At 36.3% G+C, this 23,437-nt stretch overlaps 1 protein-coding gene across 12 annotated transcripts in view; it reads left to right on the forward strand.

Moving 5' to 3' along the window:
- The window catches only part of STXBP5 (syntaxin binding protein 5), a 165,554-nt gene extending 147,997 nt beyond the window's left edge, over positions 1–17,557 (forward strand). For all 12 annotated transcript variants that reach the window (XM_059700628.1, XM_059700630.1, XM_059700623.1 and 9 more), the window contains 3 exons: positions 2,639–2,750; positions 9,677–9,897; positions 11,853–17,557. In XM_059700628.1, the coding sequence (XP_059556611.1) occupies positions 2,639–2,750; positions 9,677–9,897; positions 11,853–11,894 (375 nt within the window). In that variant the 3' untranslated portion in view covers positions 11,895–17,557. The remainder of the gene's footprint in view (positions 1–2,638; positions 2,751–9,676; positions 9,898–11,852) is intronic.
- The last annotated feature ends 5,880 nt before the right edge of the window (positions 17,558–23,437 follow it).

Raw genomic sequence — 23,437 nt, forward strand, 5'->3', positions numbered from 1 at the left:
CATCAGGCTCTTGTTATAAGAGGGACTTCATCTCATTGATCCATATTTTTTCTCTCCTGTGATGCCGAAGATATATATGAAATGTTACACACATTTTATGTCTACTCTTTACATAGGATAAATATCTATTATACACATGTACCAAAAAAAGTTCTTTTTAAAGAGGTATTGCTAATGTGAAAATAATTCTGTTTTAGGGCAAATTGTGTCATCCCTTCTCTATAGTTGCAAGGATGTGAAAAATAAGGTTTGATACTTTTCCTCTGAATATTGTTACTGATCTATAGGGTGTCCCCCAAAAATGTATACACACTTTGAATAATTACAAAGGTGCAGTGTTTATTAAAATATATTTCATTTTCAAAATGTAATAGAAACCAGCTATTAAAGTGTGTATACATTTTTTTTGGGACACCCTGTATTTGTGAGAGACTACAAACTAATTCTTTAAATATAAACTATGTCTTTTTCAATTATTTAAGTTCCTGTGTGCTTGCTTATATATTAGAAATGATTATTTTAGTTTTACCATTTAAAATATAATTGCTCTTGAAGTACTGAGCTACAGTATTAATTGATATTTGATTTTCAGGGAAAAAAAACATTTATCATGAAAGGTTTTGCAGTTAACCCTATTTTACTTGTTGGTAAATTGGAATTTGTAGCTTATTTTTAGAATATGAGCTTTAGAGTCAAGAAAACTGAATCTAAGTCCCAGCCTTGCTAATTACTGAATTATGTGACGTTAGACAAGTAACTTAACTGGCTCTGAGTTCCATCATCTTTAAAATTAGGATAAAAATAATATCTATCTGCACAGCAAAAGAAACTGCCAGCAAAACAAAAAGGCAACCAACCAAATGGGAGATGAAATGTGCAAACAACAGCTCCTACAAAGGGTTAATATCCAAACTAAAGAACTCATACAACTCAACACCAAACAAATAATCCAATTAAAAAATATGCAGAGGACCTGAGCGGACACTTCTCCCAAAAAGAAATACAAATGATCAGCAGATATATAGAAAGATGCTCAACTTCACTAGCTATTATGAAATGCAAATCAATACTACAAGGACATACCACCTGTTAGAATGGCTATTATCAATAAGACAAGTAATAAGTGTTGGAGAGGCTGTGGAGAAACGGGAACTCTTGTTCACTGCTTGTGGGAATGTAAACTGGTACAGCCACTGGAAAACAGTTCGGTGGTTCCTCAAAAAATTAGAATTAGAGTTACCAAATGACCCGTCAATCCCCCTCTTCTGGGTATTTACCCAGAAAACGTAAAAACACTTATTCACAAAGATATATGCACCCCTACATTCATTGCAGCATTATTCAAGGTGACCAAGACATGGACACAACCAAAGTGTCCTTTGATAGGTGATTGGATAAAGAAGATGTGGTGCATATATACTATGAATTAATACTCAATCATAAGGAAAGATGAAATACTTCCATTTGCGACAGTATGGATCGACCTTGAGAATATTATGCTGAGTGAAATAAGTCAGTTAGAAAAAGCTAAATACCATATGATATCACTCAGAAAGAAACTCTAAAAAAAATAAATACTTTAGCTCCAGCTATAATAATGTAATACCAGAGTACAGCAGGACTGGTACCAGGAACCAATACTGTGTTTGTTTTTTCTCTTCATTGCAATCCCACAGCCTCACTATACTTTTATTTTGCTTCTGGAGCTTTTCAAAGCTGCCTCGTAAATAATGTTGTTACAACCCTTCTCTTACAGAAACTCCTCTTCCTCTGTGTTATCTACAAAGTCAGTAACATGTTAGAAACCTTTGTCTCTGGCTTTTGCCATTTCTGTGCTCAGCAGAACATTGATAGCCTCCTATTTCCCATCTCCCAGCCATATTTCTGAAATTCCATGTGTGTGTTGGCATAATTCTCTTCCTAGCATATGTTTATAAAAAATAAGTTGGTGTATCTTTCTGAATTAACTAATTTTCTGACTCAGCTGAAGGTAGTAATTCCAAAACTGCATTTCATCATCGTTACCCTAGGCCAGGGGTGGGCAAACTTTTTGACTCGAGGGCCACAGTGGGTTCTTAAACTGGACCGGAGGGCCGGAACAAAAGCATGGATGGAGTGTTTGTGTGAACTAACATAAATTCAAACTAAACATCATTACATAAAAGGGTACAGTCTTTTTTTTCAATAGTTTTATTCATTTCAAACAGGCCGGATCTGGCCCCCGGGCCGTAGTTTGCCCACGGCTGCCCTAGGCTTTTAACTTGTTAGTCACTTTTCTTTTTTCAAATGGAAGAAAAACTAAGTATACAGTTATCAATTCTTAATTATAAAAGTTATGTGAAAATTTTGTCAAAGGTTGGAATCTTCCAGTTTAAGCAGGAATATCACCTTTGCTTGAAATATAAGGAAAGTAATCTAGCCAAAATAGCAAGTCAGTCTTAGTCAATTTAGTTGTAATAACTTACTGTTTGACTAAGTTGGTATGTATTGGGTCTGATCATTTGAAATGTGCTCTTGTTTTTAAATCTCAGCAGATAATATTATAATATTAAGTTAAAGAGATTACAGTGATAATTTCGTGCAAAGTAGTTTAGTTTCCCTGAAACTTTAACAATTACAATTTGTTTGGATTTTAAAGGAAATGTTGGGTGAACTCTTCACTCCTGTAGAAACACCTGAAGCACCAAACAGGGGATTCTTTAAAGGCTTATTTGGAGGTGGTGCACAGTCTCTTGATAGAGAAGAACTATGTAAGTTGATTTATTTAATTTGAGTAATATATCTTAAAGCATAAACATTCAAGCCATATAAATTTTTTTACATGTATGTATTATATTCATCTTTTTCGTCTTGGTCACAACAGTTAACATATTCATGTTTTAGCAGTATACATGAAATGATTTTCTGTTGCTCTAACCCAAACCAGGAACTATTTTACTTAGGGAACCAAAATCAGAATAGCTTCTGGTAGCTAAAATGAGTATTCACAACTTGATATGAATAATTTAGAAAGTATTCTTATTAAATGTGATCTTCATTATTATTTTAATTCTATGACTTTAATCGATGACCTTAATTTTGAAAAAGTTTTAACTTAAACATTTATCTTACAAAATCTCCAGAACTATTCTTCTTAGGTTATTTAAAATATCAAGATCTGATTCCTTTACTGCCTTCCACATAATTGGGAACAAATTAGAAATTGGTCCTTGAGTGAACTAATGAATCAATGAATTTTTTATCATATCTTTCAAGTAGTAGGAACTATTATCCTCAAATTTCATTTCTTTTATTCTTCTTTTTTTTCCTAAAATATTTTAGAATTTTGCTTTTGTGTTTAATTAGAAAGTCTGTAAGATTAAATACCAGTAAGTAGCAGTACAGTGCAATTTTACATTTAAAAACTTACCAGATGAATGAGGATTAGTCCATTTTAAATTCATTTTTTAAAAAAAGAGGAAGACTATACTTCAAGTCATTTAGGATTGCTAATTTAGAATAACTGTCTCACCAAGAATAATTATACAAATTTTAAAAACAATATTTTTTAAATTTTATTAAACATCAAAGAGCTAACAATAAAGTAAGGACAATATCCATGGAGAAGGATGTGAACCTGCAGTAGTAAGCTTGGAAACCTGAGGCCACTTTTACCCAGAAGTATTTTGAGATCTGAAGTAGGATGCTGAGAGTAAACTGTTAGGACTAGCATGGAGGGATCCCAGTGCTGACAAGGGTGGGACACTGATAAACAAATCTCCCTGTTTGCAAGGATGCCAAAGGGCTGCACCTGAAGATTCAAGATGAACTGGAATTAAATCAGGTCCCCCAACCTCTCCTCCCCACCACCACACACACACACACTTTTAGCCCAGCTTCAAATTGTCTGAGTGGCCCAAAACTTTCAACTTTAGCTAAGATTTTTACAGACTGATAAAGTCTCTAGCACCTGGCAGAAGCAAATGAGAATGACCTGCTAAGGAAGATGACATATCCAAGTCCTCAAGTGAATTCTAGAAATAATTTTTCAAATATGTAGTCATAAATAACCAAGACCCCAGGAAATCAGCACCATGATCAATTAAAAAAAAATGAGAATCACAGGTACTTTAAATATTGGGATAATTAAATATTGACAGTAAAATAATTATGCATGTTATGTTCAAGAGGATAAGTATTATGCCTGAACAATTTATCAAGTAACTGAAAACTTTAAAAATCAATACAATAAATGTGTAAAAAACTCAAATGAAATTGGAGAACTGAAATATTAAGAAAAACAAAATTAAAAACTTAGCTGATGCATAAAACCACAAAATAGACAAACTAAAGGAGAATTACATAAATTAAAGATTGGTCAAAATAAAACATCCAGGTTGTAGCACAGAAAAACAAAAAAGATGTAAAAAACAAAGGAGAAGATTAAAGAAGTAGAAGTTGTAGGGGAAGATCTGACACATGTTTAAACCTTCTCTTAGACCTTCTCAAGAAGTAAATAGGAAAGAATGTGAAGAATTATATTTAAAGAGATATACTTAGAAATTTTTCACACATTCAAGAAACCTAATGAATTCCAAGAAGGATATTTTATTATAAATTCAAAGCTTGTTATAGCATATGAACATATAGTATGTCAAAGACAAAGAGAACATCTGTAAGATAGCTAAAGAAAAATAATAGATACCTTTTAACAAGCTGGAGACTAACTTCTCAACTGTCAATGTTATTCTATACGTTGACAGAAGACTTAATCTAGAATTCCATACTCAAAGTATCCCTCAAGAATGAGACATTTTTAGATAAATGGACAGATAAATAAAGTAAACCTTGCCACCACACTCAGGGCAACTCTAAAGGATGTACTTTAGAGAAAAAAATAATACTCTATAGAATGTGATAAATACAGGAAACACTGCTTTGGAAAGAAAGAAATAAATATTATTATATAATATTTATAAAGTGTATATACAGAGTAGATTTAAGTTGATCAAAGATCCCTGAATTTTTTGAGAGACTTGTAAAAATTATCCATTAGCATTAATAAGAATGCATCTTATAATTTTCAGGAATTAGAGAATGATTATCTTTGGATGAGTGGGAGGGGACTATTATTCTGCCAACCACAATAGTATTAAAAACAATACCTTGAAGTAAATCTTAACAAAAGATGTACAGGACCTCCATGAGGAAAATAGAAAATTATAAAACGCTTGGGAAGACCAAAATAAATGGAGCGATACATCATGTTTATCAGTAGAAGATTCACTATACGACATCAGTTCTCCCAAAACTGACATATGTATATATACAAACATATATACATGCATACATATATACATGCATATATATGTGTGTGTGTGTATACATATATGCACACTTCCCCCCCCCAATAAAATTTTGTAAATGATTCTAAATTTTACATGGGAATTCAAAGGGTCTCACTGCTTCTATTTAACATTGTACTAGAGACTTTAACCAGAGCATTAGGCAAGAAAAGGAAATAAAAGGTATGAAGATTTGAGTGCAAGAAGTATAACTATCTCTTCACAAATGACATGTTCTTGCATATAGAAAATCTTCAGGGATACACACAAAAAAAAATTATACCTAATACACAAGTTTAGCAAGATTGCAGGATACAGATCAACATAATAAATTGCATTTGTATATGCTAGCAGTAAACAAACCAAAAATTAAATTAAGAAGACAGTTTCTTTTTTAATGGCATCAAAAGATAAAATACTTAGAAATAATTTAGCAAAAGAAGTATAAAACAGCCCTGGTCGCTATGGCTCAGTTGGTTGGGCATAGTCCCATGCACTGAAAAGTTGCCGATTTGATACCCAGTCAGGGCATATGCCCGTGTTGCAGACTCAATCCTCAGTAGGGGGTGTGCAGGAGACAGCGATCAGTGGTTCTCTGTCATCATTGATGTTTCTATCTCTCTCTTCCTCTTTCTTCCTCTCTGAAATCAATAAAAATCCTATATAATAAAAACCCAGCAACCATAACGGTTTAACGACCAGAACTGGTAGACCAGTCAATATGATGTGCACTGACCACCGGGGGCCCAGGCGTTCAACGCAGGAGGAGGGGTAGGTGGGTGCAGTGAGGACTGGAGGTGCCTGCTATGGCCCAGGGATCCCAGGAACCGCAAGCCCAGAGCTTGCTTTCCAATAAAAATAAATAAATTGAGGAAAAAAGCTGTTGATGCTGCCATCCTAGGAAGAAGAGCTCCAGGAGGGAAAGGCCTCCCCAGTCCCCACCTGGCCTGGCTGGCGCACTGCGGGCTCATAGGGACTCACCAGTGACGTGCAGGAAACGCAACCCTTCCGACTCCAAAGCCAGTCGCACTGACAGCTGCTCTCCATACAGCTCCATGGCGGAAGTAGCACTGTTGGGCCACCTCAGCTCAGACTTCCAGCTTTGGGCTTTCTGCCCACCCCTTCTTATACTACCTGTGCTTGGAGCGTGGCTTCGGCCTCCCTGGCCAATAGCGCCAGGTCAGCTCTGGCTTCCAGCTTCTGGCTTCCTGCCTGCCCCTTTGCATACTACCTGTGCTTGGGGTCATGGCTTCAGGCCCCCCCCCCCCGCCCCCCCCAGCCAATAGTGCCACAGCACAGCCAGAGAGTGGCAGGACATAGCCACCAGCGCTGTTTTGGCATTGATTATGTCATGTGACTGACGTCCATGTGCAGTTACACTGCATGTTTACATTTGTAGGGAAGCAGGGCAGCCCGCTCCTGCTGCCCGTGTCACCTTCTAGCCATCCATGTCACCTTCTAGGCTAAGAGAGGCCTGCTGATCTTTGTGTTTCTCCTCCCATCCAGAATCAAAACCTCTTGGGGATAAATGATGTCAGTGATAGCCCCAACACATGCTTGGTGTCACTGTCACAGACACTCCCAGTCATTACAGCTCGTTCCTCAACCCGCAGTGCCCTGCTCCACCCACTTCCACTCCTCACCTGTCACCCCCCTGAGGACCACCTTATGTTATCCTATCTGAAATGTGAGCAAGATCTCAAATGCCCCCCTGTTAGTAGCTCCCTTACCCTACCTTTCTTCCTCTAAAAACCTTGGATTTTAAAAATATATATTTGATTGATTTTGGAGAGGGAAATAGAGATAGAAACATCAGTAATGATAGAGAATCATTGATTGGCTGCCTCCTGCAGGTTCCAAACTGGGGATCAAAACCTCCCCTGGCCCTTCTCCCCATTACTCCCCCGGCCAGCTGGCCTGTGGTGGCGTCAGGGCACTGAGGGAAGGGTGGGGGGAGGCAGGGAACCGTGGGGTGGCGGGGCGCTGAGGGCAGCGTCGGCGTCTGGTGTCTGTTCCTTCCGCACCTGGCCCAGCCACCATCACCTCTTCTCCTGACCCTGCCAGGGCCTTTGGGCCCTGATCAGCCTGATCTCCCGCCGGGCCTAGGGACCCCACCTGTGCATGAATTACGTGCACCAGGCCCCTAGTATATATATAAAAAATAAAATAATGAAGTGGAACCCCAACCTCATGCCTTACACAAAAATTAACTCAAAATGGATTAAAGACCTCAATGTAGAGTTAAAACTATAAAACTCTTAGAAGAAAACGTAAGTATAAATCTTTCATAAGATTTATACTTATGAAAACATAAGTATAAATATTTTTCTTAGATTAGGTGATGGTTTCTCAGATACAACACCTTAATCACAGCAACTGAAGAAAAAATAGATAAATTGGATTTCATCAAAATTAAAAGCCTAAGAACACTATCAAGAAAGTAAAAAGACAACCCACAGAATGCGATAAAATATTTGCAAAACATATATCTGATATGTGATAAGAATCTACTATACAGAATATATAAGGAACTCTTACAACTCAACAATAAAAAGACAAATATGTAGCTCATTTTAAGTGTACAAAGGGTTTGAATAGATATTTTTTCCAAAGAAAATATAGAGATGGCCATTATACACATGAAAAGATGCTGAACTTCACTTGTCATTAGGGAAATGCAAATCAAAACCACAGTGAACTGCCACTTCACACTTACTAGGGTAGCTATAACCAAAAACAAATACAATAATAAATGTTCTTAAGAATGCAGAAAAGTTGAAACCCTCATACATTGCCAGTGAAAATGTAAAATGCTATAAACTTTGAAAATTTCTGGTAGTTCCCCAAAAAGTTAATTATCATGTGACCCAAAATTACACTCCTAGATATATAACCAAGAAAATTGAAAACACATGTTCACACAAAATCTTGTGGGAATGTTCATATCAGCATTATTTAGAATAGCTGAAACTACTCAAAATGCCCATCAACTGATGAGTAGATTACCAAAATGTCATCAATCCATACAGTAGAATATTATTCAATCATTTAAAAGGATGAAGTACTGATACATGCCATAGCATGTTTGAACCTTGACAACATTTTTTTTTTTTAGTGAAAGAAGCCAGATCTAAAAGACTACATATTGTATGAATCCATTCATATGAAGTATTCAGAATATGAAAATATGTAGAGAATTGATTACCTAGGGCTGAGAAGAGAGGAAAATGGAAATTGGTTGCTGATAAAGTTGGGGTGGAGTTTTGTGTGTTTTTTTGGTTTTGGGGGTTTTTTTTTGTAGTGATGAAAATGCTCAGGAATAGATAGTGATGATGTTTGCAAAGCCTTTTGAGTTAACTAAAAGGGGTGATTTTTATGGGATGTGAATTATATTGCTAAAGAAAGAAATGTATGCTGAGGGAATAAGGACTATGACAGCAGATTTTAACAGAATTTAAGATTTTCAATAATCTAGGTAGTTAGGGTCTGGCTAACGAAGGGAAACAAAGCAATGAATGCCTGAAATCTTTTAAAGGGAAAATTTGATCTATTTGGTAAATGACAATATAAGTGGAGAGGAAGAAATGGATGTTACATATCTATAACTTTTGAAGCCTAAAATAGAATAATGAATAAATTCTTTGTTTTTCTTTACTTCTAAGCCCTTAAGCATAGTATTTTAAAACAAAGCATGAAGTAAATAAACTAAATTAAATCTGTATATTTAAACCTATGTATTTGAATTTAGATATCTTTAAATTAATTTATATTCAGTTTTTTTCACACTTAAGAGTAATTTTTACTGTTATATAAATTGGTGTCAGCATACCTATTATTCATTTCAACAAAAAATTGCCAGACCCTTCTTTGCACAAGTCCTGTTATTTATAGAGTATAATATTTAAATGTACATTTGTTCTTTGCATGTTTCAAAAAATATCTAAAAATTAAAACCATCATAATAAAAGAAAAACATCTATTAACTATAAAGTGAAATATATAAATATTGCAATTATATTGTCATTCAATCTAAAAATTATTTTAGAGCTATCAGGTAGTAGGACTTTTTCAAAACATTTTTAAATATGTTTTTATTGATTTCAGAGAGGAAGGGAGAGAGAGAGAAACATCAATGATGAGAGAGAATTACTGATAGGCTGCCTCCTGCATGCCCCCTTGGGCATGTGCCCTTGACCACAACTTAGGCATGTGCCCTTGACTAGAATCGAACCCAGGACCCTTCAGTCCGCAGGCTGATGTTCTATCCACTGAGCCAAACTGCTAGGGTTAGGATTTTATATTAGTAAAATTTTCATTTTTTGAGTTACTCTTTCATTTACCAATTTGTTCAGTTGGAGAGTCGTCCTCAGGAAAGGCTTCGAGAAGTCTTGCACAACATATCCCTGGTCCTGGTGGCATTGAAGGTGTGAAAGGAGCAGCATCTGGAGTCGTTGGTGAATTAGCACGAGCCAGGTTGGCATTGGATGAAAGAGGGCAGAAACTGGGTGACCTGGAAGAAAGAACCACAGCTATGTTGTCCAGTGCAGATTCATTTTCTAAACATGCTCATGAGGTATGTCTAGCAAATATTTAAACAAAAAAAACCGCACAAAACACCTCAGTAAAACAAGTATGAAAATTATTGTATTTTTATAGCTATTTTATATCTGCACATGAATTTTTGCGTATCCTCTGTACAATGGCAAATTCCTGATTTTTGCCACTAGAGGGAACTATTATAAGAATATGTCTCAGTAGCTTTTGGTCTTTTACTGAAGTTTATAAATCTGAGGGACCTGCAGACCTTTTCTTTGCAACTATTTCTCAGGGAATGAAGTCACATAGCTAACTTTCCTAAATGCCTCAGATTCTACTACCAGTTTCTCCTAGAGAAGGAAATAATTTTCCTCTCTTGATTCTTTAGGTAGATATAAATGACTAGTACTGGCGAGCACTTTTATTCAATAGACAATACTAAATCTGTCTGTAGACCAATTCAGACAGAGGAGTAGTAAGAAGCATTTTTGCAGTGAATTCATCTTGAAGAGCTAAGACCTCATGGTGGAGCTTAGAAAGGGAATCTATAAAGTACGCTTCCTAGCTGGTCCTCTTACAAATAGGCTTTATTGGCCAGGACAGTACACTTTAAAAACTGAATGTAGGCCTTTAGGTACAATACACTTTTTTCATCTTGACACACAAGTCTGCCGTTCCTTGATGCTTTGCACTGGGTTACTTCACACATTCACTTCCTTGCCTATACCTTGAGGACATTTTGAGTTTGTTGTCTGAAAAATCCATATTAAGGTTTTATGTTTGAATACCCAATCTGCCGGCTAGAGATCTGTAAATTTTTCAATCAAAAGTCATCTCTTTTTTGCTCAAGAATGCTGTCACCTAGAATGCATAAAAGAGGTAACTTGGCCTGGAAAAGATTTGTTCAGGGCTTCAAAGAGAATCAGAGGTCCTTTGTCAGTCCTTGTACTAGGCCAACACACCTCAGAGATAGTCTAGCAGCCTTTGATCTAGGGCAAGAATTTTGTTGACATAACCCTGCACCTGACTGTGATCTCTAAAGCATATAACATTTCAGTCAATTTGAGAATATATCTACACTAAATATTTAGCAAAGAGCTCAAGCTGGTAGCTGTTTCCTCCTGCCAAATATTGAGTCATATTTTAGAGTCTAAGGAAGAAAATACATTGAGGTGGCTAAGATCATAGGTTCTTGAATCAGACTATGGGCTCAAACCCCAGTTTCACCATTCTGTTGTTTGGGTAATCCCTTTAAGCTTCAGTTTCTTCATTTATAAAGTGGGAGAATAATAATGCTTAATGCATGGAGTTATTTTGAGAACCAGATGAAATCATATAAGGAAAGTGTGTCATGCAGTGCTGGCTCAGGAAATTTTAGATGACAGTAATGGTAGAATTTCTAACCTTTTGTTCCCGGGTTTGTTTGTTTTTAATATATTCTTACTGATTTCAGAGAGGAAGGGAGAGGGAGAGAAAGCTAGAAATATCAGTGATGAGAGAGAATCATTGATCAGCTGCCTCCTGTGTGCCCCACACTGGGGATCAAGTCTGCAACTTGGGCATGTGTACTGATTAGGAATCAAACCATGACCTCCTAGTTCATAGGTCAACGCTCAACCAATGAGCCACGCCAGCCAGGCCATTCCAGGTTAAGCATTATTTCTAGTTAAAATTAGAGAACTGAAAATTAACTTATTTGTATTATCTTAGGTCACCAAAGAGAGCACTGAGCCAAAATTTTATTATGTCATGTGTCTAAGAAATGTGAGGGTCTTCTAGTCTGGTTCTTAATAGTTATGGACTTTTTTCTCTGAGTGAAACAGTTCTTACTTATTGCTTTCATTATAAGTTAATTTGAAGTAAATAATATGGTGACACTAGAGAATGTTTCAGTATGGTAAGTTTTGGAAAAATATAGTAATCAGATACAAATTACGAATATTGTTGTTCTGGCATTTTTAAAACATGTTTTTCATGTTTTCTCCCCTTTAGATGATGTTGAAATACAAAGATAAGAAGTGGTACCAGTTCTGACCACCAGAAATCCAACTAAGTTCAACTTCAGCCAAAAGGAAAAAGAATTTTCCTTTTTCATTTCATTGATTTTACTTTAGGAAAGTTAACATTAAAGGATGTTCATCACTGGATACTGTTCTTTCCTAGCACAATTATGCACTGTTTTACCTCAGTCATGTGGCTTTTCTGAGGAGTGTCCACATACTCAGTGTGGAGTGTATGGTCTGTGCCAACTGTGAGATGACCGTTTGGGAACTAAGCAGGTCGCACATTACAAAGGAAGAAACCAAGGGGGATGTTGAGGAGCCGTGGCTATTCCTGGATCATTCCTGTATTAAACTGTCATATGCCAAAAGATTTGTGCTGTTGCATCTGCCATCAGTGTTTTACCTCTGGGGGAGAGGCAATAAGTTGAAGCTCTGAAGCAGAAATGGTTATGTTTGGTCTCACTGACTGAATTATAAACAGCTATCTGGGACTTTCCCTCCCTTAAACTGACTGGTCCTCAGTATCATTAGTGAAAAAGAAACAAAATGTGTGTTACCATAACTTTAGGCAGATAAGCTAAATGGCGGGCTTTAAATAATAAAGACATACACATGGTTGACTTGTGTATGGGCCACTCTTGGATTCTTGTCATTGTATACTTGTGTTTAGCCCATATTTTGTCAAAAGCAAAACAAGGTGATACATCACTTTTCGTTGAAAAGAAAAGTGTAGAGCATAACTGACTGCTCATCATCCTGGGAGTTTCCATGTAGTGGCTACGGAGTGCGGAAAGTGAGAAAAACCTCCATTGTGGTGAGGAGAATACTTCAGTGTCCTTTGTCCTCATTCTCATTAATTCAGCTAAAGGTGGATTTGACCAAAAGAGTTACTGGTTAAATTTGTAGAAATGTTGAAATTGGCTAAGTTTTTAATTTTGCTTGAATTTTTATAAAATGTTTAACCAAATGTACCTTTGCATTATTTAATTAAAATTGCTTAAAAAACGTTTCATTATTTCAATAAAGTGCTCAGCTCCCTTTTTTAAATGCCCCTGATTTGCTAATAGTTCCAGTACACTCAGGTGATGAGCCAATTAAATCTTAGTGCACATGCTGTCGCATGGAAAACTACAAGCATCTGTTGTCAATAATTATCTATATAAGAGTCTAGTCTGATGACCTATGAAATATTTTCTGTAGACGTATACTATACATCTGTACATGCCCTTTCAAGGTTTTAAAAAGCCCAAGGAAAGGAAAATATGTGCATTTTTATAACGAAATTATATCTGTATTGGAATGTAATGCCAATGAGACCATCAGTAGACAGTTAAAGATTGGTTCCTAAAATAGCATTGCAGACAAAAAGGAGACAACTCAGTAGACCTTGGAAGTAATTTCGTACGCCGGCATCTGAGATTATTATTGATTGTTACTAAAGCAATCAAGGAAAAGCAAAATAGAAGCATTACACTTAATTAAATTTAAATATTTTTTTCTATAAAAATTTGTTTAAAACCAGTTTCTTTTTTCATTGAGATAATCAGAGCACAAATTGATAGCAAACATGATGGTTGTTTTTCTATTCCATGTGATCATTAAAGGTAATGTAGAACACCCTAATTTCATGCAGTCTGTTACGCATCGTTTCCTCTTAACTCTTTTCATTAATAATGCCTTTTGTTTACATTTTTATAATGTGCACTACGGGATACAAAAGTTTACATTAAAATTTACTTTAAATATCATTAGAGAGGGACTAAATATATGTGGTAGAGATAATTGATCAAGCCAAAAGAAATGTTTTAAAGATACAGTACTTTTCAAAAGTTTTTGAATTTGTAGAAAGTATCTATTGATAACATATTTCTGTTTTTTTAATGTCAGCTGTATGATGAACATCAGCCGTTTACAAATTGTTTAATTTTTATTGTACATTATCTAATAAACCCATTATTCCCTGTGTCACAGGAAGTATTAGGCCCTTTTTTAAAGGTATAGTTACAGATTTTGAAGTTGAGAAGCACTAAATAAGTAATATAATGGTTGGTTACCCATTCATGTGGAAGGGCATATTAACTCTATTTAATTTGCTGTATTGTGTTAATTGTATATCCACTTCATTTTTACTGTTGTATATAAAATGAACCAATCTTGTAATTATTTTCAAATAGAGAAGTAGATACGTTTACTTGAGATGGATTTTATAAGAAAATTTTAAACCAATATTTTGGGTTACTTTATTTCATTTTTAAATTTACAAATTATGCACAGCACACTAGAAATTTAGGATTAGAAAGCTTGAAGTATTTTTGAAAATAGGAAATAAGCTTCTCGAAGTTATACTTGACTCAGTCTGTAGATAAGAGACAGTCTGCAGGAATAACTAACCCAGGGAATTTATTGTAATTTGAGAGATAACATCTCTATTTTTTCTTTTTAAATGCAGAAATAGTCACCAGCAAGCCAAGAATTCAGGAGAACAAACCAAAAAAAAAAAAAAAGTCAAAGTAGAAAATGTTAGAAAAATGAAAGATTACGTGTGCTTCCTTCATATCCTCAAACATTATTCTTTGTTGCATTTGTCCTTGGCTCTAAAGCATTGAAGTATTCATTGATTAGCAGTCTGTGAATAGGAAGTGGTTTCCCTGTATGTACCATATATCTAGTTCATTTCACTCTTCAGACTAAAATCCAAATGCATTTGCTTAGAAAGTTATTCGAAATCTTATATTCTGACAAATTCTGTGTGTTATAGCCATTTAAAGTTTTGCATCATCTTAATCCCTTTAGTTTGCATTTCAATTGTACAGAGTGTTTCCAAAAATGGTTATAGATATAAAACCGAGCTATTGCTAACTTAATTTGATTTTTATATGGATGTGAAAAAATGCTGCTACTTGTCTATGTTCTGTGTAGTATATTACAGCTTAATTAAGTACAGTACTTTAAAGAAAAGTGTTTCTTTTGCTTAGAACTTAATTGTAGGTACCTCTGAAGTTATTTCATGTAGATATGTGAGTGTTTCAAACAAGTCTGAAAGTGTTACATACTTTTAGGTTATAGGGGGCGGTGGGAAGACAGCTGAGGAAAGGAAAAATATGAGGAAGACACCACAGAGTTTAAAGTTCACCCTGAGTTTTATATTCTGTATACATTTTGCTTAAGGCATTTTCTCATGTGACATTAGAAAAGCTATATCCAAAGGTAACTTTTTTGTGTCAAAGATTTATTTTACATTTTAACTTTTGAGATTTTGTTTATTTTTTCTTTCAAAATAAAGAGCACTGAACTTTAAACTTGAATTTTTCTGCACTTTTTTAGGTAATGAAAACTTTTTATCATTTAATCCACATTTGTCAGTTCAAATCAAGTGATACATATATATAAAAACATACCAAAATCATGAGTATGCTGCTAGCTGCATCTTAAACAATTAAACTGATCATAGTTTTAAAACCTTTAATAGGTTTTATACAGTTTTCAAGAATAAAAAGTAAAATCATTTGCTGTGCGTTTCAGTGTTCTAGGTTTAAAATTACTGCAACACTTTCAGATTTGTTTTAAGATCATCCAGTAACGTTATATTTATACATACTGCTAGAGAATATACTTTTAGTTTTAAAATGGAATTTTTATAAATGTACTCTTTAATTTTAAAAATGGTGAACTTGTTAAGTTTAAGTCACAGTACTTAAAAAGTATGTATATTTTCCATACAAAAAAAGTTATGTTTCACGCTTATAATAAGAAATACTGGTATCTCATATCGAGATACAATTAATTTTAAAGAATCATACATCATTCAAAAGTCTTCACACATGACAGGAAAGAGATTATTTCTATGTAAAACCCTCTATTGAGCATTTTCAAATATTAACTTTATTTTGAAGAAAATGCCCACAACAATCTTTGCAAGATCTTTCTCAATAGCTGCAGCTTGCTAAGTTGGATGCCTACCTTAACTATTGTTTTAAAATATATATATTTAAAATAATTTTCCAGGTATTTTCTTCTACCTTTTTTAAAAATAAATTTCCAAAAAATGAAAACAGAGTTTATGTATTTTTGTCAATGAAGGTTTTTATTTTGTAGTTTATAGAATTTGTTGATCAATATTCCTAGAATTTTTAATCTGTATTTAGTTTGAAAAAGAGCACTCCTCTATCTTAAGTGTCCTCTTTTTTTTCCTTTTCCCTTTTAAAGTCTCTGGTCTCTTGGATTGATATTTATGCCCATCTTTTTTTCTCATTTAAAAATTAATGTGAAGATAACTGTTTACAGCTTTTGTTAATTATACTGTAATTACACAGTTTCATCACTCTGATCAATTTCTTATAAAGTACCATGGGGATTATTTTTCCTGTGAATATTAATGATTTTAGGACTGTAACAAGTTTGAAAGGTTCTGTGGGCAAAAGTAGTTGTGAAAACAAAAATTAAAGGGGAAACCTTAGTTTACCTTTCTCAGCTGAGTTAAATGGGTTTTATTAACTCCCCAATTATCAGGGTTATCACGTTGCTTTCTTTGGTTATTAAATAGTCTTAAATTATTGAGCACAATTCATTTACAAATTGAGTACTGTAGTTTAGGGCTAAATATAATTGCTCTTTTTATTACACTCTTTACATCAGAAAAATCATGATTATCAGTTTTGCCAGTATTTCACAATGAGGCTCATAGTTTAAACTAAAATTTTATAGTGTGAGATGTAAATAAATCAGTATTTATTGTAGATTATTTTTGCTCAGGCATTTAAAATGGATATAGGCTAATGGCAATGGAATCCTATTTATTTGCAAGTTTTGTTTTTTTTAATATTTTTGCTATGTATTTTGTGTTGTTTAAACTTTGCTTCAACTTAAGACAATGTAAGGAGTTGACAACAGACTGATATTAATAGAAAGAAATGCAAAGAGGGTAATCGTGTTTTTTTAATTACTTTTTTTTGTAAATAAACAGTACCGTGATATTTTAGGTGTGACCTCTGCTTTACATGGTAGTTAGAACCAGAAAAACATTTTGCTTTCTAGTTAAACTGTTGGTTCATTGTAAATGAATGCATCGCCAAAAATTATTAAAAAGAGCAAGATGAAGTTTTTCTCTCATTCAGGGGCCAGCATGCTTGTGTGGAGCTCTAGCTTGTGTCGACCGTAAACCTGTACATACAGGTAGTGTTCAGTTGCACTTTCTTTTTCTTTTTTTTATATCTTGCTCAGTCCAGTAACTATCTCAGAGGTGATTGCTGGAATATGCATTTGAAATACGATTAAAAAACAACCCATCTCTGTGTACTATTTCATTTGAAAAAGTCAAAAAAGCACTATTGCAAACACTAAAAGTGTGGTAAACTTTGTAGTTATTTTGCATTCCTGTACTTTAAAAACTGTCATCACAGAAAAAGGTTTAAAATTAGGTAATGGGATATTTTTGTAAATAAATACCATTAAACTGGTATTTTAAAAATGTATTATAAATTACTGTTTCTGGAAAATGTTCATATATATGTATATGAATGTCTCTTTATGCTGAAGGGCTCTGATTGGGCAAAATAAAATACTCTCATCTCTCCTGAAACTAAATAAGCCCTTTTTTTCTGGAAAATTTGTTTTAATTTTTTTCTCTGAATTGTGGAGTTAATCCATTAATTTGACCTAAGCAAAGGGAACATCAAGTTAATAAAGTGATTCAAGACTAGCTGCATTTTTCTTATCTGAACTTTTTAGTAAGTCACCTGCCCCTGCATTGGATGGGGACACAGTAGGGAATGAGAGTCACGGGGGCAGATGCCAGCTGTAGATGACACTTACCGGCCAGTAGTGTGTACAGGTAACCCCTGGGCATCTTCGGGGATGCCGATTCGGATTCAGGGCATGCAGGGTGGGGTCTGGCTCTGCATCCCTAGTAAGCTCCCAGGTAATACAGATTCTGCTGGTTCGTGGGACGTACTGGTACTTGGAGTAGCAAGGCTTTTGCTAGTTATCAGTGTCCAACAACTTGTACCAAAAATGGACGTCTCATTATTGGATCTAAAATAAAACTTAAAGCAGATTTTCATCTTTTAATCATTGTTTTCATTGCATTTCAGAATAAAGAATATGGTAATTATGGAAGTCTATATACTATTTCTGCCCACATGGTGGCAGTCACGTCTCACCACATTGTCTGAGCGCCCTGTAAGAAGGGAAAACTTAAGGTCTTGCAAAGGTTCATTTTCGTGATGGATAAAGCCTTAGATAAGAAGCAGACAGGTTAATATATTGGAAAGTTTACTCGCTTTGATAACCAAAGCTCAGTGAAGGACTATTGGTTAATTGTTAGGTAATTGTATTTGCCTTTTATTTCTAATTTTATTGTAAGTAGGCATCATCTGTAGCTCCTTTTTTAAAATATATATATACATATATTTTATTAATTTTTCACAGAGAGGAAGGGAGAGAGAAAGTTAGAAACATAAATGAGAGAGAAACATCGATCAGCTGCCTCCCGCACATCTCCCACTGGGGATGTGCCCGCAACCCGGGTACATGCCCTTGACCAGAACCGAACCCGGGACCTTTCAGTCCGCAGGCCGACGCTCTATCCACTGAGCCAAACCGGTTTTGGCCATCTGTAGCTCCTTTTAAATGCCAAGCACATTGGCCTGCATTGCAAGGCCAGTATTCTGTCTTTTAGTGGTAGCCATGCTGGTGACCTTCCCAAGGCACTCACCTCTGTTTGCCTATTAGCTTATGTTTAAAACTAGGATATAAATATTGGCCTCACAGTACTAGTAGGGTTATAATAAAATAACCTCTGAAAATCATTAGAAAACAAAATTAGCACACAAACACAAGGCTTTATGATCTTAAAAATGGTCCCTTAGAGACTGGGTCAGAAATAGAATAGGGAAGAACAAGTAACAGATTATGTATCAGGATCAGCAAATCAGGGAGTTTTAAAACTGCTGTAATCAGGATAAAAATATTGGCATATTGTGTTTAGTAAAGTAATTAATGGAGATGAATGAATTTAAATGTGTTTGAATGTAATGAGCATCTTTGGTTTCAAGTGAATTTTATCTCTGATGTATTACTCTAGGGAGCCAACTCAGGATGCATTTATTGCCAACTATCATCAAGATATAAGATCTTATTAAAATGAATATGTAGTTACCTTTCAAAATAGAATAACCAGAATCCCAGTGCCTGCCAATTATTTTTAAGTAAATACATTCAAATTTATAAATGTTAATGTTTTCTTTCTGGTGAAGAGAGTAAATACTTTTTGCTGTTTAGTCATAGTGTAGTTAACATATTTTTCACGAATCATTTATAAAATGTCTCTATAAATAAATATAAAAATTGTCTGAACTTAGGAATCAAACTCATAACCCCAAACACTTCTCATAGATCTTTTGCTTTTGAATTTTTAATCACTGCATAGTCTCTGGAGACTTGAAGATGCCCAAACCTTCAGTATGCTCTCTCCCCTTTCTTCCCTTAGGCTCTGGTTCCCAGATAGGCAGTAAGAAGGAATGACCTAAGCTCTCTCCTTCCTGAGTCTTAGGTAAGATGCTGCCCTGTGTCACTGGGTTGCTGGACACTTGGGGAGCTCTCTCAGGCCCCTGCCAGGCCAGGCCATCCAGGCATCTCTGCTGTCACGCCTTCACCGTGTGAGAAACTCCTCTGAACGCCGAAGGAAAGGGGAGCCTCACTTCTCCCCCCTCTCGGCCTCCACACTTCAGTGAGCTCCATCAGTCCACCACCCTCCTTGGAGCTAATCCCTGCAGGTGTCAGGCTCAGAGCCCGGTCATCTTTCTCCACCCCAGCCTGTAAGAGTTTCATCTGGTGTGTGCAGAGAGGAGGTCATTCTATATGCTTTCTGTTTAGGCCTGAACCGCAGCTCTTGATGATGCAACCTAAGCTGCCATTTAATCAGAAACCCTTTTTGGCCTCAAGCTATCATCTATGCCATGCGCTCCAAAATTCCGCTTTGAAATTCAATGTCAGCTTGTTTTTCACTCAGCAGGTCTTTATTGGACACCAGGATGTGTCTGATTGCATTCTGAATATGGGGATAGAAAAGTGAGCATGGCCATGCCTCTGCCCTGGCATCACACCCAGCAGCAGTGACGTTTTCTTTGTTTCTTCAGTAACAACACTGATGTAAGGACAAGGAGGGTCAGTGGTGCGCCTTTGCTACCCGAGCAGGAAACGTGATGTATGTGGGGAGAGGAAATATTCCATTGACCACATCAAACCATTTCCCCACCTTAGACATTTATGAAGCGCCTTCTTCCTCAACGCCCACATCTCATCCGTCACCAATGCATCCTTTTTACCTCACAAATAATACTCAAGTGTGTTTTAATCCTCACCTGAGATATGTGTATTGATTTTAGAGAGAGAATGGGAGAGAAACATCAATGTGAGAAGCATCGAACAGTAGCCCCCTGACTGGGATCGAACCCACAACTGTTTGGTGTACGGGACAATGCTCCAACCTACTGAGCCACCCGGCCAGGGCTGATTCTCAAATGAATCCTTTCCTTCTCCCTGCTCAGGGACTGCCTCTGCTTCAGTGCCTTATTACTGATAGCACTCCTAACTGCCGCCCATTTTCAGTCGCCTCCCTCCCAATATATTTTATTCCAGCTCCAAATAAGCTGCTCTTTAAACTTTTGAAAGTCTCCCCCAGTAACCTATACTAAAGTTCAATGTGTTAACTTGAATATGGCTCCTTAACCATCCACCTTCCACATTCCTTTATTCTGGCACCATGAACCATTCCAAACCCATCCCCTCACATCCCTCCTTGCCCTAACAACACGTGCTGTCGATTCTCCCAGCTCTTGTTCCTGTTTGGAGTGCCCTTCATTGTGCTCTTAGCCGAGAAAAATCCCACGGAAGCTTTATGGCCAAGCTGAAATGCCATGTTTCTCTTGGAGGCCTTCCTTGCCCTCAGGAATAATTCATTGCTTCCTCCTCTCTGCTACAACAATCATTTCCTCATGCCCCTAGTTGCATCTTCAGCACAATGTGGTCCAGCATCCATTTCCTCTCCAGCCGCAGAGCTCCTTGAGAAAAGAGACTGTCTTATCCTTCTTTGTAATTCCAGTGTCTGGCATAATACCTGTCAAGTAGGAGATGCTAATTAATATTTGTGAGACCAGTTAGGAGTATAATATGAAACATATCACAGATTTATACATGTGCATAAGCTTTCATATATACCCACATGCACATATATTTTATATATTTCATATTTTGTCTAAATTTTAATATCTCTATATTTCTGTCATACCTATTCAGTAGTTGCTGATATTTCTTTTGAAATTTCTCCATAAATATAAAATCCTTTTTTTATTTTAAAGGGACTAATATTTTATTTGTCCTTTTATATTTCTGACAGTACTGAAAATTTGGTTTCTGAAAGCTTATTAACTGTGTAAGATTTCACACTCTGTACTGTGTATCTACATTTAATACTCTGTTTAATTTAAATAAGATTGCCTGAGTTGTAAATAAGACACAGTCATATGTGTGAGTCAGAGAGAGGGATTGGGGCAATGGAAGGAAGTCAAGTCCAATGATAGTTTGAAATAAGTCATCAGATTCTCATTCTAGTTCATGATCACCAATTACTCAGAGGAGAACATTTAAATTCAACTTTTTAGATGAAAAACTGGAGTATTATAATCCACAGGTGATCATTTTAGTCTTATGTCTCTTGTCTTATTTCCTCATTAGTCTGTGAAATAGTTTCACATGTTAAGACTTGAAATCCGTACTTGAAACTCTAGTCGAGAGAAAGGTGGAAATTGCAGTTGAGTAAACTAATAGGAAATGGGTATAGTGTGCTGGTTTAAAGACCTAGAGCAAAGATAATCAAGGATCAAGAAGGGTATTCCATAATCAAGAAGGTAATTCTCCAAGAAGACATCACACCCTGACCAGGGCTTTCTCAAAAGCAGGAGCCATATGTAATATTTTCAACAATAAAGAATTTAAGGAAGGAAAGAAGGAAGAAAAAAGAAAAGAAGAAAAAAAGAAAAGAAGAAGAGATTAACAAGAAGGAAATAAAGAGGTCACATTGCCTCCTTAATACACCTGCCCTTCCGTTTTCTTTCCTTCCAACTTGGGTCAATTTGATGACACGGGGAACCATTCAAAAACTGCCTGCAGGCCTCCTCCTGACATGGGAGCTGTGCAGTGATCTCTGTGCAGAGGAGGCGCTGCTGCTTTTGCTGCTCCCATTGGTACTCATACTGGAAAGGGGGCCAAATGCACTTGTGCCCCAAAGACACAGGGTTTGTGGTAACAATGGCTCCTCCCTTTTCTTTGTGCAGTCCTGAAGGCAGGTTCTGGTACAGTCCTCAGGACCAGGATGAAGGTCCTTCAGGATGGGAGTGAAGTCTCTGCTCCATGTGTGCTCCTCTTTTGAATTCCCAGACTATGACTGACAGCCGATCATGCAGCTATGACTGGGGAAATCCAAGAGCAATAGTGATCAGGTTTATCTCTCATTTTTAAAAGATAAACTAGAAATCATTCCCCAATCCTAATATTCAGATCAATTACCAATATATTTAATTAGGCTTCGACAACATCATCAATTCAGTTCATTGTAGCAGTGCCCTTGGAACCCACCTGAAGCCCCCTGGCCTTTCTTTCCTCTGACTGGGGAGCCACACGTATCTTCAGACACTTCTGGGAGCTCTGTGCCCAGCCACCCTCCTAACCCTCCCCCCTCGCAGCGGTCACTCTGACTTTGCCCTGATCAGCCCTCCCTTTCTCGCATCGGTCACTCTAGCCTTAATATCTGGTGTGGGTGCTACTTCAATTTCACTTTCCCAAATGAATTGCCCTGGTTTGAAATAGAGGTGTATGTTTAGCTTCCTCTGCACAATTACCTCTCCCATGCCTCTTCCTTCATGCTTCCCTAGGCCTATCACTCATCCTCCCACCCCTGTCCTGCCAGCGGCCCTGAGAGCTCCACTGTCCCCCTTTCAAACTCATCTCAGAGCATTCAGTGGCTTTTTCTAACGTTATTCCTTCTGTAGGACCCTTCCTTCCTTCCTTCCTTCCTTCCTTCCTTCCTTCCTTCCTTCCTTCCTTCCTTCCTTCCTTCCTTCCTTCCTTCCTTCCTTCTTTCCTTCTTTCTTTCTTTCTTTCTTTCTTTCTTTCTTTCTTTCTTTCTTTCTTTCTTTCTTTCTTTCTTTCTTTCTTTCTTTCTTTCTTTTTCTTTCTTTCTTTCTTTCTTCTTTCCTGTTTGTAGCAAGTGTTTCCTGAAACTTTCATGTTCAGAACAGAGACAAGATGCCAGCTCCCCTTTATTATGTGCCAGATGCTTTCCAATGTCCTCATCTAATACTCTTCACTCTTTTGCAAGACAGAAAAATATTGAATGGATGAGAAGCCTTGAGGTTGAAGGAAAGAGATTTACTAATGTGTCCAGGGTTGCCTAGCTAGTACGGGACAGAATTTAGATTTAAACACAGAATTTATATGATTCCACAACTCCTGTGGTCTTTCCATCATACAACCCTGCCTCCATATAAATAATATTTTTATATTAACAAATTGAATTTT

This window comes from Myotis daubentonii, chromosome 6 (genome assembly GCF_963259705.1).
Source record: "Myotis daubentonii chromosome 6, mMyoDau2.1, whole genome shotgun sequence".
Classification (NCBI taxonomy): Eukaryota; Metazoa; Chordata; class Mammalia; order Chiroptera; family Vespertilionidae; genus Myotis; species Myotis daubentonii.